Genomic DNA, 18,098 nt, shown 5'->3' on the forward strand with positions numbered 1-18,098 from the left:
TCCTGCCACTAGGGTTCTGGGAAGCCTCCTTTCAGCCCACAGAATAATAACTGACTCCAAGCAGCCCTTTGGTGACATGACCATTAAAGATTATGATAATGAGTTGTTGCATCTGGCCCACGACCTGGCGGTGCGGCTCCTCCCGGCCTTTGAAAACACCAAGACCGGCATCCCCTACCCACGGGTAGGTTTCTCCTGTTAACTTGCTCTCTTTCAATAGATTGCTTTCAGTGATGTTAACTGTACAAGTGTGGGGGGGGCTTCATTGTGATCTTTCCATATGATGTACCCCCATCAAACCGCACCCCCCGTCTTGAAATGACTTCAGCTGGCTTTGCTGTAAACTTTGCATACTTCACCCACTTCCACGCATTCCCCCTCCCCCTCCCATCCCCCACAGCGGTCTGCCATTCATTTTCTTGAAAGGGTATATTAATTATGCCAGGAGATCTGAATTCAAGTTCTTTGAGTGCTAGAAAGGAATGGCCTGAGGTAGAAGAGGAAAGCAGTTTGCTTGGAGAGAATTCGGTCCTAAATATATGTGAATAATGTGGAGTCTTCATTCCACGTTTACTGAGCACTATGGCTGTCCCCTCCCCTCCCTCCCCTCCCAGGTTCAATATTCCTGAGTCCTCTAACACTGAGGTTTCTGTCCCCTGCTACCAAATAGTGTGGTTGTTTTTCTTCATTCTGACATGGACGAGTTTCCCCAGGACCTTCACGTGTGTACTGCCGGAGCTTGGCCTTTCTTTGAAGGCTTCCCGTGGATGTTTGGGATAAAGCTCTCATAGACCAGCAAGTTAGAGGCTGATTAAACTACAAGGTCTGGAAGAAGACTGTATCAATGGCGTTTGACTTGCCAAGCCTTAATGCCTCTGGGGGTTGAGTCAGTCTTTTAGGTATCAGGGGTGGGGGTGTGGGGGGTGAGGGGGTGTGAGGGGTGTGAGGCCCCCTGAGCCTCAGTGGTGAAGCTGCCTGGCTCAGGCCGGCTCCCTCCTGGCCCAGTCAGACTTGCTGAGCGGGAGTGAGTTCCTGGTGTCTGGCTTGAGGCTCAGTTGTGATTGTGTGGCTCTAGTGTTCCCTGGCTCACACGGTTGTGCAATTCCAGAGAACACCTGCCAGGAAGGGAAGCTTTAGGGAAGAGTGATCTCATCTGTCCCCCAACACTGGCTCTTTGGGACACCAGGGGGTTTGAACCCAGGTCTTTGCACTAGCCAGGGAGGTGCTCTGCCTCTTGAACCACTCTTCCAGCCCCAGCTCCAGCGCTCCTTTTGTCTTGTTTGCGTTCTTCTTGGGTGCAGCATGGCAGGGGTCAGCTTGATCCATTAGCTCAGCGCCCTCTCTGTGATTGACTTCCAGGCCCTGTGTGTTCTTGAGTTTTGCTATCATAGCTTTTTGTTCTTTAGAGTCAGGATCTCTTCTAAGAGCCCAACCTGAGCCCAGGCTAGCCTTGAACTTCTGATCCTGCCATTGCAGCTTCCTGAGTGCTAGATGATCACAGTGCGGGCGATCTCCCCCCAGCTGCCACATAACCTTTGGCTCTTCCTGTCCCCAGGTGAATCTAAAGACAGGTGTTCCTCCCGACAGCCGTAATGAGACGTGCACGGCCGGAGCTGGCTCCCTCCTGGTGGAGTTTGGGATCCTGAGCCGGCTGCTAGGAGATTCCACATTTGAGTGGGTTGCCAGACGAGCGGTGAAAGCCCTCTGGAACCTCCGGAGCAATGATACGGGACTACTAGGTGCGGCGCGGCTCCTCCTGCCCTCGGGTCCCCCGGCACCGGCAGCTCTCAGAGCCAGACCCCGTACCTTTGGGTGACCCTTCGCTTAGGCTGAAGCTGTGGGGTTTGGTGGAAACAAAATACTTTGTTGTTTGGTGGAGATCCCTTAGCAGTTGGGTCCCTTGGCATACTGAAAACGATTGTTAATGGAAATGCTAAAGGAAGTGCCGGCGGGGCAGACGTGACTGTTCCAGTTTAAGCTTTTAAACGTAGCTTATTTCCCAGTGGAGCTGCCTTTGCCTTAAAGAAAAAAAAAGAAATCTAGGTGAGAGGTAGCCGATGGAAAGCCTAGCCTAAACCCATCGTGGGTGTGACGGTGTGTAGTCGAGATATTTCAAACTGTTGTATAATTTCAGCTAATCATGAAGCTGAGATCTGAGGATCCCAGTTCTAAACCCAGCCCAGGTAGGAAAGTCTGAGATTCTTACCACCAATTAACTAGCAAAAAAAAAGCCAGAAGTGGAAGTGTTGCCCAAGTGGTAGAGCGTTAGTTTTTACGTGAAAAAGCTCAGGGACAGTGCCCAGGTCCTGAGTTCAAGTTCCAGTATTGGCACAAAAAGAAAAAAAAAGATAATTAAAAATTATCATGGAGCTGGGCATGATGGCTCACATCTGTAATCCTAGCTACTCAGGAGGCTGAAATCTGAGGATCGTGGTTCAAAGTCAGCCCGGGTAGGAAAGTCCATGAGACTCTTTAATTAACCACCAGAAAGTTGGAAGTGTCACTGTGGCTCAATTGGTAGAGCGCCAACGTTGAGCTGAAGAGCTGAGGAACAGTGACCCAGGCCCAGAGTGCAAGTCCCAAGAATGACCAAAAAAAATTATCATAGCGATTGTCAATCATTATTATAGTCAGTAGTATCATGAATAATAACCCGTGAGTTCATCCTTCATGTTTAGTAGTTGTCTGTGTTTTGCTAACTCAGAATATTGTTTAAATTGTGCTGTGTGTGTGTGTGTGTGTGTGTATTTGAGATGGTGTCTTGCTATGTAGTCTAGACTGCCCTGAAGTTGGATTCTTCCCGCCTCAGCCACTTGAGTGCTGGGATTATAGGCATGCACTATAGTGCCTGGCTTAAAATGGTTTTTCACCTCATATAACTGTCTTATTTGGGATTAAACCTCATTTTGGCATTGGGAAATATGGTATATTTTTATTTTCTCTTAATGTTTTAAGACTTTTATACAGTTAGTTAGATACTAGTGGTTTACGTCTGTTATAATCCTAGCTACTCAAGAGGCTGAGATTTCAGAAGTGAGGTTTGGAGCCAGCCTGGGCAGACAAACCTTAGAGACTCTTATCAGTGGAGAGGTGTGGAATACTAGCTGTAAGCAGGAAGAGCTGAGTGAGAGCAAGAAGTACTGAGTTCAAGGCCCAGTACTAGTACATTCACACATACACAGAGAAAAACACACACCTATAATCTTATTTTTGGAGGCATCGGCAAGAGGATTGTGTTTAAGGCTAACCTAGATACATAAGCAAAAGCAAACAAACAAAACTCACAGATAGTATCATTTAAAATGCCAGTGATTGACTGTCAGATTCGAGCTTATCAAAGGCCTTTTTTAACCTTCTGTGTGGAGCTTGTGTATATTTTCAATAGTATGTTAGTGGTATCGTGTCTTACATTTGGCAAATCATGCCATTGTTTCAGACTGAAACTTGGTCATAGTTCCCATTTCTGAGAGCTACATAATTGTCTTTTTCTGGTGTTGGACGCTTAGATTATTTTTTCTCTCCTCCTTTTCCCTCCCCCTGCTTTTCTATTTTGTGGTCTGATAAACACCACAAGTCGTTTTGTGGTGTTTTGTGAGCGGTTCTTGCTCTGTCGCCAGGCTGGCCTGGAACTTGCTGGCGTACAGGTGTGCCGCCGCACTTGACCTTTTTGAAAAGGTTGTTTTTGTTTTTTTCCAGGACAAACACGCAGGATTGGGTGTACTGGGTGAAAGGCTATGGATACTCTTCTAGGCTTTGAAATGTGTTGTCACACTGGGGAAGAAAAATGACAGACTTATTTTTCTTTTGCATTATTGTCCCATGCTTACCTATCCATCATCTGTCTATCTTTCTATCATGTCCCTATCATCTCTCTCTCCCTCTCCCTCCCTATCTATCCTCTCTCTCTCATCTGTGTACCCATTAGCTGCCTACCTATCATGTGTGTGTATATTCATGTATGTATGTCCATGTATTATAAAAAGATCCCTAAGCATTCCGAGTCACTGATAGGACTGAATACAATTTAAGACGGAGCATTCATGCCTGGTACCTACCAAGAATAAAGGCATGGAGGAGCAGTGGGGTTGAACCTGGGGGCCTGATCCTTTCCCCCTCATGATACCCAGCATCTGAAGTGTACCCTTTGTCTCCACAGGCAACGTTGTGAACATCCAGACGGGCCACTGGGTTGGGAAGCAGAGTGGCTTGGGTGCTGGGTTGGACTCCTTCTACGAATACCTGTTGAAATCTTACATCCTCTTTGGAGAAAAAGAAGACCTGGAAATGTTTAATGCTGCATATCAGAGCATTCAGAACTACTTGAGAAGAGGGTATGTTTGCAAGTAGTGGGTGTTCCCAAATGCTCCCAGGGTGGTCGGGGTCTGTCTTTGCCTTCCCCTTCCTATCTCTGTTAGCTATTTGTCAGTCATCTGAGCCTGAGACCCTGTACTAGGTGCCCTTAACTACCAAAGCCAATGGCTTTAAAAAATAATAATAGAAACAAGAATACTGCTCAATATGGTTCTGGGGGGCCATGGATCTGAGAGCAACTGAGCTGACGTTCTGGTTCAGACTCTTTTTTTGTTGTTGTTGTTATTGTTGGTCGTGGGGTTTGAACTCTGAGCCTGGGCGCTGTCCTTGAGCTCCTCAGCTCTACCACTTGAGTTTTATGGTAGTTTATTGGCAATAAGAGTCACACAGACTTTCTTGCCCGGGTTGGCTTTGGACCATGATCCTCAGATGTCAGCCTCCTGAGTAGCTAGGATTACAGGCGTGAGCCACTGGTGCCCGGCTGGTTCAGACTCTTACACAGACTCTGCCATCAAGCTATTGGCCAGGGCTGTAGCCGTGTCAGGGCTTGAGACACCATCAGACCCCTCCAGGCTCACCGTGGCGGCTGGGGCTGTGTGTATCTTTGTTTGTCTGTGGAGAGGTAACCATGGCAGCTGGGCAGAGAAAATGGTAATTTGTAGACTTAGTCTGTGAAGGCTGTGCCAACCTTTCACCAAACTATTGGTCACTGGATAAGTCACGATATACAGTCATAGTGCCTATCAGCAGGTAGAGGTAATCCAACCATATTAGAGATTGGATACCAGAGAGGAGAAAACACTCCTGTTCTTAACTACAGACTTAGCTGCAGGTAGAGTTGTATGTGACAGGACCATTTTTGAGTTAGTTTTCTTCTTGGATTGGTGTTTATATTTGGCAAACGAGGACGGTTCTGTTTGTGCCCCTCTGAATTTGTTTAAAACACATTGTTGGCCCCTCTCAGACATCAGCGGAGAGAGCATGCGTGAGCCGTCCAGAGCCACTTGAAGCTACCATGGCTTCTGCCCTACAGCCACGCCTCCTCCCTCAGGTGTTTCTCAGGTGTCCGTGTAGCTCATGGTTGTTGCCGTAACAGCTGCTGAGTGTCCTGCTTCACAAGATCGTTGTGGACCCATTTCTCCAGTAGTCATTATGGGGAGCCACTTGTGTGAGTGCTATACTTAACGTAGGCGAGTAAGTGTTCAGCCAGAGGTGAATCATTTTGTTTTTCAGAGATCCAAACTAGTTTGGGTAGTGAGCCCTGTGGACTTCCAGGCCAGGGAACAGACTTTGTTAGTGTAGAAAGAACTAGCTTTCCATACTCAGGTCAGATCCAAGGTAGGCCCATACTCTGTATGAACTATCACATGCCAGGGTTTTCTTTTTGTTGTTGTTTGTTGAGGGTCTTGAACTCAGGGACTCGCACTCCTTTGCTTTCTTGTGCACTCTCCTACTGGCGTCACAGCATTTTGCTGGAATCCCATGGACCTCTTTGTCTGGATTGGCGTCTGAGGAGCTGCGATTCCAGTGAACTTCCAATGTCTGGCCACTGCAGTCTTCTTGCACTTGATTGTTCAAGTGCTTTCTGAAAAATGCAATGAAATCTGACTGTGTTAGAAGAAGTGAGTGCAGAATTCTTATTTTGTGCGTCTTGAGGCAGTCTTCACAGTTGGAAGAAGTTGGTTAGTTGTTCCTTTTTAAATGAGTGTGTCGGTGAGTGCTAGAGGGGCATGAGCCTCCCCGTCCCGGTTGCACATACGCTGCTTGCCCTTGTAGACGGGAAGCCTGTAACGAAGGAGAAGGAGACCCCCCGCTCTACGTCAACGTGAACATGTTCAGCGGGCAGCTTATGAACACCTGGATTGACTCCCTGCAGGCCTTCTTCCCTGGACTGCAGGTATCGTGCAATCAGACCAAGCTATCACTGGAAAGGAATGTCCCACCTTACCCCACCCACCTTTTTCTTTAGCTTCTGATCAGCCTGCTTATGAAGTCAGTCCTTAGAGTATTGGACAGGGCACCACTAAATAAGTACCAAAGCATGCCTGAGAACGAGCTGTGTCAGGCATTTGTATAATTCATGTCCGTTGAGGCGTCGTTGGACTGTTTCTGTGCAGGTTACAGCAGTGTGGACATGGTGGACACATCTGTGTGTCTGAGTGGTCAGCTTTGGGATTGGTTTTGTCTCTGGCTGTATGTGTAGGTTAGTGTGTGGATTGGATGGGAATGAGAGGAGAGGCGGGCCCAAGATCATTGTGTGATTTCTCATTGCTCTGAAACCAATCACGAAGCCTCATGATGCCCTGTGTCCTTGCCTCAGGTTCTGATAGGAGATGTGGAAGATGCCATCTGCCTCCATGCCTTTTATTATGCCATATGGAAACGGTACGGGGCCCTCCCTGAGCGGTATAACTGGCAGCTGCAGGCCCCCGACGTTCTCTTCTACCCTCTGCGACCGGAGTTAGTGGAATCCACGTATCTCCTCTACCAGGTACTAGAATTCAGGAAACATTAGTATATTGTCTCATGGTGATCTGAGAGACTGGCCTCCTATCTGCAGATGTGGTTTTATTCATGGTTCCACAGGACAGAGAAAGCATCTGTGGCCGATTTTTTTTGGTTTTTTGTTATGCCAGTCCTGGGGCTCAAACTCTGGGTCTGCATGCTGTCCCTGACCTGTGCTCAAGGAAAATGCTCTTATCACTTAAAGCACAGCTCCACTTCTGGCTTTTTGTGGCTAATTGGAGATAAGAGTCTCACAGACTTTCCTGCCCAGGCTGGCTTTGAACCATGTTCCTCAGATCTCAGCCTCCTTAATAGCTAGGATTATAGGCGTGAGCTACCAGTGCCTGGCAAGCCAAATGTTTTCAATGTCACATTTTGCAAAGAATCCTGTCCTACTCTAAGATTCACCACATTTTAAATACTTAGGAAGATTTCATTCTCATTGCGTTCTAAATCTTTTTGACCCAAGAGCCCTTTGTGAGATGCAGTTCCGTACCAATGTGTTATGGAACCCTGATCTATATGATAGCTGTTCAGACAAAAAAATATTGTTTCTTGTTTGTAGTCGAAGGCATCTGGGATTCATCTGAATGCCTATTTTTGTTTAATATTAAAAAAATATATATAGTGTTCATATTTTATGCAATTACTTTACTGCCAGAGGGAATGTTCTTGAACTGTGAAATGTTTTCTCCGACAGCTGAAGATAAAGATGTACATGCTGTTCATGTATACACACTGGGGTCCTCTCCCATTCACAAGAAACTGAGGCAAAGCTCTTAGTTTTCCAAGAAGCTAGCCTTCAGTGCAGTTCAGTAGGCCTGCCAGGAATCTGCAGTGAGCAAGCCCAAGACCCTGATGCTTACAAAGTCTGGGAGTAGGATTACTATACTGGTGTAACTTTATTCAACTATTTTGCTTAACTACTTAGTCATTGCCACTAGCTTCTAGATGAAAAACAAAGGGGGGCGGGGGGAACATCCTGTGAAACTTTTAATAGTCCTTATGCCTAAAGCAACGCCCTTGTGGATTTTACATGGCTTCCATAAAAGAAAGGTGATCTTGTTCTCCGCCCTTTTGAGCCCAGCCTGGCATGAAGCTGTGCAGGATGGCTAGCCTGCTACCACCTGGCTTCTCTGTAGCTTAATCCTCGCGTGCGCGTGCGTGCGTGCGTGCGTGCGTGCGTGTGTGTGTGTGTGTGTGTTTCGTTTACCTCTTTCCTATTTGCAACTTCTTATGCATGCTATTTTCTTCTGATCTAGAGCCGTCTTTTGCTTTACAGATTTTCCCTCTGAAGTCATGCCTAGGCTGATTGTTTGCTTTTGCTGCTGCAGGTCAGCAATAGATGTGAATTAAATATGACCCCCAACAGAGCATCTGAGAGCCTGCGACAGAGGAGAATGCGCCCCGTGGACTGATTTTTCTGGGGCGAATAGACAGGAACATGTGGAGGCTTCCTTTAAATAACTGTCTTCCAGCACACTCCTGTTCCCTTGTGCCTCTCTTCATAGTGCGGCAGTTGGCGTGAGACAAGGTCTTAGACCCTTGTGCCCAAATCTGAAAATGTCTAGCTAGAAATTGGATTTGATGTCAGATGTGGTCCTGTCGGGGTGAGCATTATTATTTCACTTGTAACACGGTGTGGCCATCAGAAGAGCCAAAGCAGAGCGCTGTTCTACTCTGGAATAGATTTCCTCACCCTAGTTGAGTTTAAACCAGTTACAGATACATTTGGTCCTGTGTGACAGAAAGAACGCCATCGCCCTTTAACCTTTGACCCATCACAATGAAGTAAGGCCCGCCCTGTTCCTCCCATCCTTGGCTGGTGACTTGTCTCCTGTGGAGTCCCTGCAGTCACGGTGGTATCTGATGATGGTCACGCTCTCTCTTGTTCTTTCCAGGCCACCAAGAATCCCTTCTACCTCCACGTCGGGAAGGACATTCTTCAGAGTCTGGAGAAATACACGAAAGTCAAGTCAGTCTTCTGCGTTTCCTTTCCTTCCTTTTGCTTTTCTAGCCACTTGCGCCATATTTCAAGTTGTGCGTGTGTGTGTGTGTGTGTGTGTGTGTGTGTGTGTGTGTGTGTGTGTGTGTATCCCAGTTTGCCTTTGAAATTTGTAGAAGAGACTATTCACGTTAATTTTCTTTTTTTTGTATTTAAATTTATTTTTATGGTAAAGGTGGAGTACAGAGGGGTCACAGTTACATAGGTCAGGTAATAAGTGTGTTTCTTTATGATCAGTGTCATCTCTTCCCTTGTTTTCTGCCAGTTTTTTCCCTTCCAACTCTTCTCTCCCACAAGTTGTGTAGTTAATTTTCAGTCATGTTAATTTTCTGTAACAATCATTCATCTTTTGGTATGGCAGAATCTGTCCTTTACAATGGGAATTACGTTTTTTTCTTTGTCCCCTCCCCCACTTTTTTTTTTCTGTAAGGTTTTAGCAGCCTATATTCTTTTTGAGTAATTCATTTCCCCATGTTATGTAAATTGGACACTAAAACATTTATGGAATACAGAAAACATGAAAATGTAATTTATGCTTGTGGTTCTCACCTACAGAGATATAACCATAGTTAGCATTTAACTCTATATCTGTCTTTTAAATGTTTATGTGCATGTTGTGTGTACACATCCATATATGTACTATTCATACATATTATATATGTGAATTTTGTGGCCTGCATTTTAGAGATTTTTACCTTCCAGGAATTCATGTTTTTCTTAGAAGATACTAAAATTTATGATTCCCAGATAATAAGTCAGTTCTGCAGATATGGAAATTAAAAGTTTTAAATCCTTCTAAATTTATTGCCAGTCATTTCCTTGATGTGATGTCATGCTTATGGCAAATACACTTCACTGCCCTCCTACCCTCTCTAGCCTGAAACTAACTCCATGAGGAAACAGCCAAACCGCTTTTAAAAGTAAATTTAGCCAGGCACCGGTGGTTCACACCTGTCATCCTAGCTACTCAGGAGGCTGAGATCTCAGGATCACAGTTCAATGCCAGCCCGGGCAGGAAAGTCTATGAGACTCTTATCTCCAATGAACCACCAGAAAAGTGGAAGTGGCACTGTGGCTCAGGTGGTAGAGCGCTCACCTTGAGCTGAAGAGCTGAGGAACAGCGTCCAGGCCTGGAGTTCAAGCCTCATGACTGACAAAATAAATAAATAAATAAATTTGTAAACTATCCAGATTGGAAAAGGAATAGCCCTTCCATATCATATGCTTCATTTATGACATGGTTTTGGAAGACGTGGCCGGTTCTTCCGTTACCAGAGTCCTGGCGCTCCTGGCATTAATGGACCAGAGGACTGGGCAGGACTCACTGCTGTTATTTCGTAGATGCGGGTACGCCACACTGCATCACGTCATAGACAAGTCCAAAGAGGACCGCATGGAGAGCTTCTTTCTCAGTGAGACCTGCAAATACTTGTATCTGGTACGTGTGCTGCAAAGTGAACTGTTGGGACGTTTTACATTCCCTGCTGACAAAGCACTGACAGGACAAAAGGACGTGATTGCTGACATTATCTTTATAGTTCGAGCCTCCTGGTGGAGTCGTTTATCAAGTAAACAGCAAATGAACTTCTGATTACGAATTGTTCAGGTGCTGGGAACGACCGACCCATGGGTGACTGCAGTCTGAAAATGGAAGAGTCTAGAAATCAGGCATAGGTTTAAAAAAACCCACAAACTTCCAGAGCAGTGTATGGCTAGGATTGTCCTATTTTATGCTTAGTTGTTGTTTGTCTCTTACTGTGCCTGGCTGACATATTAAACACTCACAGAATGTATAGTAGAAAGGTGTAGCATGTATTGTTCTGTAGGATCTGTAGTTTTAGGCCTTCTTCGGTTTCCCGTGGATATAGTCAGGCTACTTTATTCTTGTATCCAGCATTTGTCAGAAGGAACTTGCCTTCTGCCCACTGCCTTCCCCCGATGGGGCTAGGATGCGTGCATTGTCCTCCTTCCATGCCTGCCACGTCCCTCTTAAGAGCCAGGCCTGTGTGCCACTGCAGTCCCCTGCAAGAACTGTTGGTGGATGTCCGGGGAGTATGGTAATAGGCAAAATCCTCTGGCCAGCACCTCCTGTTTGGGACATGAGTGTGTGTGAGGTGACCTGACCGGTTTTAGGAAGGTGTTTGGGAATCTTCCAGGGAGCTTTTGTAACTTTTCTGTCCTTGGGTTTCTAAATCTCCTGGTCTGGGTCAGGTGTAGGGGTTGGAGATACGGCCCTGGGAGTTTACAGAAACAGATGATCCTGTATTGCAACCCAAGGGTCAGGAGCCAGGGTTATTTATTCATCCATACCTTTCACCTGCTTTTGCCATCTGGGCATTTGGGACACTTCTCTATGAGCTAGCTCCAGATATTCTGTGGTCAACAACAGTCCTCCCTCCGCCCCCTCCCCACCTCTATTCTGGGGATTCAACCCGTGGGCCAGCACATGCTAGACAAGTGTTCTGCCACTGGGCCGATCCCCCGGCCCCAGTTATATCTCTGTTTTTCTTGTCCCCTTCTTCCATCCAGCTGTTTGATGAGGAGAATCCAGTCCACAAGTCTGGGACGAGATACATGTTTACCACGGAAGGCCACATCATATCTGTGGACAAGCACCTTCGGGAACTGCCCTGGAAGGAGTTCTTCTCTGAAGACGGAGGGCAAGACCATGAGGGAAAGTCTGTGCCCAGGCCGAAGTCTCACGAGGTGAAAGTCATCAACTCCAGCTCCAATGTGAGTTGTTGTTTTCTGTTTTTTTCTAGCACTGGTATTCATGGGGACCAGGAAGCAGCGCCATCATCAGAGTCTTGGAGGGGGAGCGCTGGCTAGGCCCTGGGACCTAGCCAGCAAGGGAGCCAGCCAGCAAGGTTAACACTTGGCCCTTTCTGCTTCCTCTTCCTGGTCTGCTGCTGGCACTTGGCTGCCAGGGTTGCGATGATGTAATCCGGCAGATCACCTTCCTGAGGGCCGGAGAGGTGGAGTATAGCAGAGAGTGGATCGGAAGGGCCGCAGAATCACCGCTGGAGGAGCAGGAGGCACAGTCACGTGACTGGAGATGAGGTCACAGCCCAGAGCGCAGCGGCCGTCCCTTCTCAGTTTACGTAGGGCTTCAGCATGCGTGGACGATCCTGCCTGATCCTGCCTGCCGTGCAGCGGGGAAGATGAGGAAATTCATTTCCCCAGGCAGCTGGGTCGGGCCGGACAGGTGGCGCTGGCTGGGAAGTGGGCCCTGGGTTGTGGAGCTCTCCAGTCTTGCCCCACAGTGCCTTGGCCGTCACCGCTTTTCTCAGGACTCAGCTTTCCCTGTCCAGGGCTGCTGCTGCACGTCCCACCGCATCGCCGGTTAGAGGCCCTGTCTCTGTGCTTCTCCTTTAGTGGGAGTCCTGAGCCACACCGAAGGCTAGAGCATAGATGGACCCCAGATTTCTACTTGGCAGTGGCTGATTGATAGGGGGAACATGGTGCCCTTGGGAAGGGAAGGGGAGGAGGAGGAGGGGAAACTGTCACAGCATTGGCAACACGCATGGAATGTTTACCCTGTGCCGGGTTCTGCTCTGAATCCTGTCTACTTCTCACAACAGCCCTGAGGGAGGCATTTACGATCTCATCTTACAGGGGAATACCGGGTGGCACTGAGGTTTCAGTCACAGTGGAGCCAGGATTTGGACCTGCCACAGTCACTAACAGCTAGGACCTGATTGGGAGACGGCCCTTTAAAGGGATGGAGAGCCTGGGTACAGGTGGCCCAGAGTGGGAGGGAATCCCCGATGAGCAGGTCCTCTGAGGCTGTGACCCAGGCCTTAATGAACAGCAAGAGCATGACTGTGGAGGACAGGAAGCCCTCACCTGGCGAAGGTGTTGCTGAAGTTCTGGCCGTGTTCAGGACATCTCCGATGGATGTCTCACAGCCTCCTTGGATCTCCCCACCTCTCTACCTAGAAAGCGTGGACCTTGGACCTCAGCAGCAGTTCTCATTCAGGAGCGATTTTTGCTCTTCTGTGGATGCTGGACAGTAGTGTCTGGAGATAGGTAGGGTTGCCACCCTGTGGACTGAGTGCAAGTTGAGAGGTCAAGGGCATTGCTCAGCCGGTCATCCTGCTGTGCACAGAATCTCAAAAGGTCACTTCTGCCTAGGTTGATAAACCCAGATCAGCTCACCAACCACGTTTCTAGAGAGATCACAGTTCTGGGGCTTGAACTCAGGGCCTGGGCACTGTCCCTGAATTTTTGCTCAAGGCTAGCACTCTACCACTTGAGCCACAACGCCACTTCTGGCCTTTTCTGTTTATATGTGGTACTAAGGAATTGAACCCAGGGCTTCATATTCCCAGCCCAACATGTAGGTTCTTATTTTAATTTTAGTTTTAATTTTTTTTGGTCGGTCCTGGGGCTCCATTTTCACTCATTGGCTAGTGCCCTACTAACTGAGCCATGCCTCCAACCCCGTCATGTAGATTTTTTTTCATTGCAAATTCACGTCTTCCCTCTCTTGTCTTTCTAGTGCAATCGTGTTCCGGATGAGAGGAGATACTTCCTGCCCTTGAAGAGCGTCTATATGCGTCAGATAGACCAGATGGTTGGCTTGATATGATCCGTTCGTCCATGCTTCATCTTCCACCAGACCTGACCAAGTAAACCCTGACCACACGGACATCCAGTGTGCAGTGGAGGGATGGGTGTCTTACTGCACAGCACCGTGTGGAAGTTCTGTCTAATCTATCACCCACAGCTGGTTCATGTGGTTCATTCTTGCACACTTCAGTGTTTCCCTTCTGTTCAATAAATGCCCTATTTTTTCTTAGTAATATCACTAGAAATGAGAAGATACATGAAAACTGGCTGACACACTGACACAATTCTGTTGTTAAGCACATCTGCCCAGCTTCCTGTTTGGAATTCAGAAGTCTCTACTGCACCACTACTGGCCATTCTGCGGTATTGCTACCTCTTTGTTAGGGAATAGGAAATGAGATTCCTATCCACACACCCAAGGGGCACTTGACTCCTACTTACTGCACTAAAAACGGCACCCTTTCTGCTCCTACGGCATCGTTAGGTTCTCCTTAGATGTTCAGCTGTGATTTTCATTTGCTTGTGAATATGGGTGGAAGTAGAATTCTGACCAATGGTCTTTTCAGTTGTTATGTGTGGTATATGTCAGTGGTTAGCCAACAGTTCTGTGGGATTGTGTTTTGCGTTCATTTCACACATGAAAATTACCTGCGGAACTCCGGTAGTTCCAGAACCAGGTGCCTTCTAGGGGAGAAAAACAAAAACAAAAACAAAACCCTAGGTTGTCTAAGCGTCCATCTTTCTCTTTTTCCTAGCCGAGGATTCTAGATTCTTCCTTCTTAGTGTTTTGTTTTTGTTGCCTGTGTTTAGTGCCAATTCGCATAATCAGGGAGAAAGAAGGGATCAGATGACTTTCTGATGTCCTCGAGCCATTTCTTCTGTGCACCAGGCTTCGCTTAGTGCCTTATACAGGTTTTGGTTTTGGCCGTTGGTTGCCACAGGTCTTGCCGTGGTTGCAGGGGCTTTGTATTGCCCTTGAGTGGGACCAGCAATGAAAGGAGGATGGGGTGGGTGTGAGGAAGATTTTGGGAATTAGTTGGTCCACCTTTGCCTTTCATCCTCTTCTTTTAGCCAAGCACCTAGGGGGAAGAAGCTGGGTTTTGTTTCGTTGCTGTTACCTTAGACAGAACACACCCTGAGGCTCCTCCAAGGTGGGGCTGGGTCTGCTCGGAGCCTGGCCTGGTGCACTTACCTGGCAGGAAGGTGTCTGACTGAAGGGTGGGTGGTAGCAGTCTTGGTGAGCACCAGCCCCTGGCATCCGCTTTCGTGTATTTCTGCAGGTTTCTTTTCAGCCCTCTTAAAACTACAAAGAACCCCACCTAAGCCATTTGCATTTCCCATCCACAGGGAGAAATTTTATTCCTTCTTGAAAATTTTAAGTGTTACTGCTTGGAAAATTGGTGGATCCTTCAGTTCTTCCACATTTTTAGAAAGGGGATTTTCAGTAGGAAATGTATTATCTTTCCAACATTTACTATGCAATTTGGTAGGAAAAAAAAATCAAGCGCTTCCTGTTTTGCTCTTGTTTTCAGAAGCATTGTTCTGTTGATCATCAGTGTCTTGTCTACTGAATAGAGAGCTTGGAGGATTTCTGTCTATTAGATGTTTTCATCAATCCAGTAGAATCGTGAGACATGTACACATGACCATGCATCTCGGACGTTGGCACCTTTTCTCCAGGCAAGCTGAGGTGCAACTTCCAGTGACCCACTGGGGACTGGGGGCCATCTGGGGGAAGGACATGAGTGCCTCAGGCCTTTGTCTTGTCTGTCTGTCTGTCTGTCATCATGCCTGTAGCTCCCGTGGCAGCACCTGCTTCTCACCCGGGCCCCTTCATCTGACTCTTGGGCCAGCTCAGCCATTGCTTCCTCCTCGTGCTCTTGGAATAGGGCTCTGTGCCTGGCCACACGCTCCTCCACCCATGTCATCCTCACATCTCAGGGGTACAGGCAGGGGTGCCCCCTGTCCTGTTCACTTCCGGGTACTGGACTTAGAGTTGCTGAGGGTGAGGGTGAGCGATGAGTTGCCTAGTCCTCCTGGATAATGGGCTTCTAGGATCACCCAGGCTAACGTTTGATGTTTTGTAAACTCAGTGTTTTGTGGGACCAGATGCCCAAGTACCGTTGAGGACCAGGCTCCGCCCCCCTCTGTCCCCCCCCCCCCCCGCCCCCCTTGCCAAAAAGCAAAAAGGCTCTTTGAGCCAGATGCAAAGCTGACTTGTTTCCACTTTGCAAGTCACACCGTCAGGAACTGTGCTGCGTCTCTGTGCCGCGTCTCTGTGCCTCTTGCTGGATCTTCCATTCTGGGTTGTGAACTCTGCGCCAGGGAAGGGCGGAGCAGGAGGGGGCTCAGAGAATTTTCCCTCATTCTGTGCTGTGTCCCAGGAGTTTGGAGTTTGGGCCCAGCATCCTCCTTGGTGGAGGCCAGGAGGCCGAGCTACCCCTCCGCTCCCATGAGGACCTGTGTCTGTTGACAACCTGTGTCTGTTGTGAGTGGGGTTTGTGAAACTGCTGTACTAAGTTAGGCTGCAGAGCGGCCTGGGCCTGGGCCCGGCTGGGACAGGGGCCGCTGTTCTCTGCGGTAGCCAGTGAGGAAAAGCAGGCTGGCCAAGCCCTGGCCGTGGGGAACACTTCCTTCCCAGCTCTTCTCCTGGTGCACAAAGAAGTACTGATGATGTCCTGAGCCTTATTATTATTATTATTATTACTTGTCCTGCATCATAGACAGCATGTGACGCTGCTCTTGTCTTCTATGTATTTTAAGGAAATCACGCCTTGGTGGTATGTGTGTGTGCACACGCCGGTGAGCGTTAGCACAGCCCATCCGTACCAAGGCTTGGTAAGGACAGTCACACAACCCCGGGCCGTCCATTCCCTCATTCCCCTTCCCTCTTGTCGCCTGAAAAAGAGAAACATCTGCACAGCTATCTCCTTAGCTCAGTTGAGTGAATTGATTGCCAAGTGTGATTTTTCCCTTTGGGATGTTGAAGCCTTGGCCTCAAACCTTCCTTTCCTGCTGAGGCTTCTCATGGGATGAGTTCACGCTGAGCGAGGTGGTGTTAGGACGAGGGCAGAAACATTACCCCGGGCCGAGAGTGGCCCAGCCAAGGACTTGACAAAGGGCTCCTCCTCTTTGCTTCCCTGTTCCTGACACCCCGCTCTTGCTAGTGTCTCCCCTGCAGGGCAGGGGAGGGGGGCGGGCTAGGCCGTGGGTCCCCAGCCTTGTGGGGCTGAAGGTTAAGTGCTGTCACTCAGATTTGGGTGTGAATCTGGTAAAAATGATCTAGTGCCTGTGGAACCCCCTCATGGCTTCCCCCCTGCCGTCCGAGAAGCGGAGGAATCATATTTTTAAAGGTATTTTGTTGTAGTGTTAAGTAGCAGAACACAAAGCTACATTTTTATTTATTATACACAAAGAAGAATAAATCTGTGTTTTTTTTTTTTACAAAAGATCTAAAGTTGGAGACTGCGAAAACATGCTGAAATAAACAACTGCTTCTCTGTAATGTGCAATATGCTTTGCAAACCTAGAGGATATTTTATGTTGAATCTGTAAATAAGAAATGTATTTAAATTAAAAGGGAACTTTTCTTTTTGTAGAAGGACCAAATGTTCTTTTATAAATGTACTAAGGAATATCTTGCTCTTTGAAATTTATTAGGATTTTTATGAATAATTTTTATTAAAGAAAAAATTTTTGGACTTGTCATTGCGCTTCTCCTTTCCATATTCCTACGTACGCATCATGTGTGAGACGGGGTGGGGGGGGGAAATCTGTGAAGTCACATGCTAAGCCTCCCTGTGGAATTGTGCTTCCGTTTTGTGTGTCTCAGGTAGGGTGAGACCCTGTGTCAGGGCCAGCCCCAGCCCCATGGCCGTCTCTCCCTCTGCATTCAGATGCTGCTTCCTGGCCTCCTCACGTGTTGCCAATAACCCGAGCATGTCTGCCTTCTAGAACTGGTTCTTACGCTGCCTTGGGTTACCCAGCTGATACCACCTCAGCTTGAGGAGGTTCAGAGGGGCTGTGGCACCCTGCCAGCAATGTGGGGAGCACTAGCTCCGGGGAGGGGTGAGGGAGGATTTGTGGAGGACTAGCACCGCTTCCCGCCTTCCTGATGAGGCCCTGGCGGGGAGCTGGGCTTGGCCTCGGGGCTGCTCTGTGAACCAGGTTCGGGTCCTCTGATGGGTTTATTTAAAGACTGAAGTGCGCGGGGTGGAGGAGCCTTGGGACGAGAGGCGTTTTGCTGAGGTGAAGACACTGCTGGTGCAGGTGTGCTGGGTCTGTCTTTGTGACTGTGCTGTGGGTTTGGCAAAGTCACGGTGACCTGGTACTGGAAGGGCGCAGGTGAAGGCCATGGGCCACGGGCTTCCCCGCCAGGCCTCTCCTCAGTGCCATGAGCACGGGTGCCACAGGCCCGCCATTGGGAGCAGAAAGGACCATGTGGTGGAGTCTCTGGGTTGAGAGCAGGGACTCGTGGCCATAGTGTGCGTGGCACAATCTTACCCCAGCGTTGACCCGTCCAGGTGGCTGGGTTAAGTGATTTATTCTTGCTGTTTAGTCAGGGCTACACTCATCTCCCAGGCTAGTCTTGAACATCTGAGCTCATGTGATCCTCGCTGCCCAAGTGCTGGTGCTAGGACTCCAGGTCCTATGCTACAGACCTAGTTGTGATGCCATTTTACAGCCCCCTTTTCTGCCTTTCTAG

The 18,098-nt window shown here is 48.2% G+C and overlaps 1 protein-coding gene across 2 annotated transcripts in view; it reads left to right on the forward strand.

The window, feature by feature from the left end:
- LOC138816324 (ER degradation-enhancing alpha-mannosidase-like protein 1) overlaps window positions 1–17,101 on the forward strand; it is a 30,250-nt gene extending 13,149 nt beyond the window's left edge. The window contains exons 4-13 of one of the 2 annotated variants that reach the window (XM_070006020.1): window positions 13–184; window positions 1,556–1,739; window positions 4,157–4,331; window positions 6,088–6,208; window positions 6,632–6,802; window positions 8,718–8,791; window positions 10,163–10,259; window positions 11,351–11,554; window positions 11,749–11,881; window positions 13,323–13,401. In XM_070006020.1, the coding sequence (XP_069862121.1) occupies window positions 13–184; window positions 1,556–1,739; window positions 4,157–4,331; window positions 6,088–6,208; window positions 6,632–6,802; window positions 8,718–8,791; window positions 10,163–10,259; window positions 11,351–11,554; window positions 11,749–11,880 (1,330 nt within the window). In that variant the 3' untranslated portion in view covers window position 11,881; window positions 13,323–13,401. Of the gene's footprint in view, window positions 1–12; window positions 185–1,555; window positions 1,740–4,156; window positions 4,332–6,087; window positions 6,209–6,631; window positions 6,803–8,717; window positions 8,792–10,162; window positions 10,260–11,350; window positions 11,555–11,748; window positions 11,882–13,322 lie in introns of both variants that reach the window. The other variant, XM_070006021.1, reaches the window with a different exon arrangement.
- Window positions 17,102–18,098: the final 997 nt, after the last annotated feature.

Source organism: Dipodomys merriami, unplaced genomic scaffold (genome assembly GCF_024711535.1).
Source record: "Dipodomys merriami isolate MVZ:Mamm:240054 unplaced genomic scaffold, mDipMer1.0.p SCAF_690, whole genome shotgun sequence".
NCBI classification, from domain to species: domain Eukaryota; kingdom Metazoa; phylum Chordata; class Mammalia; order Rodentia; family Heteromyidae; genus Dipodomys; species Dipodomys merriami.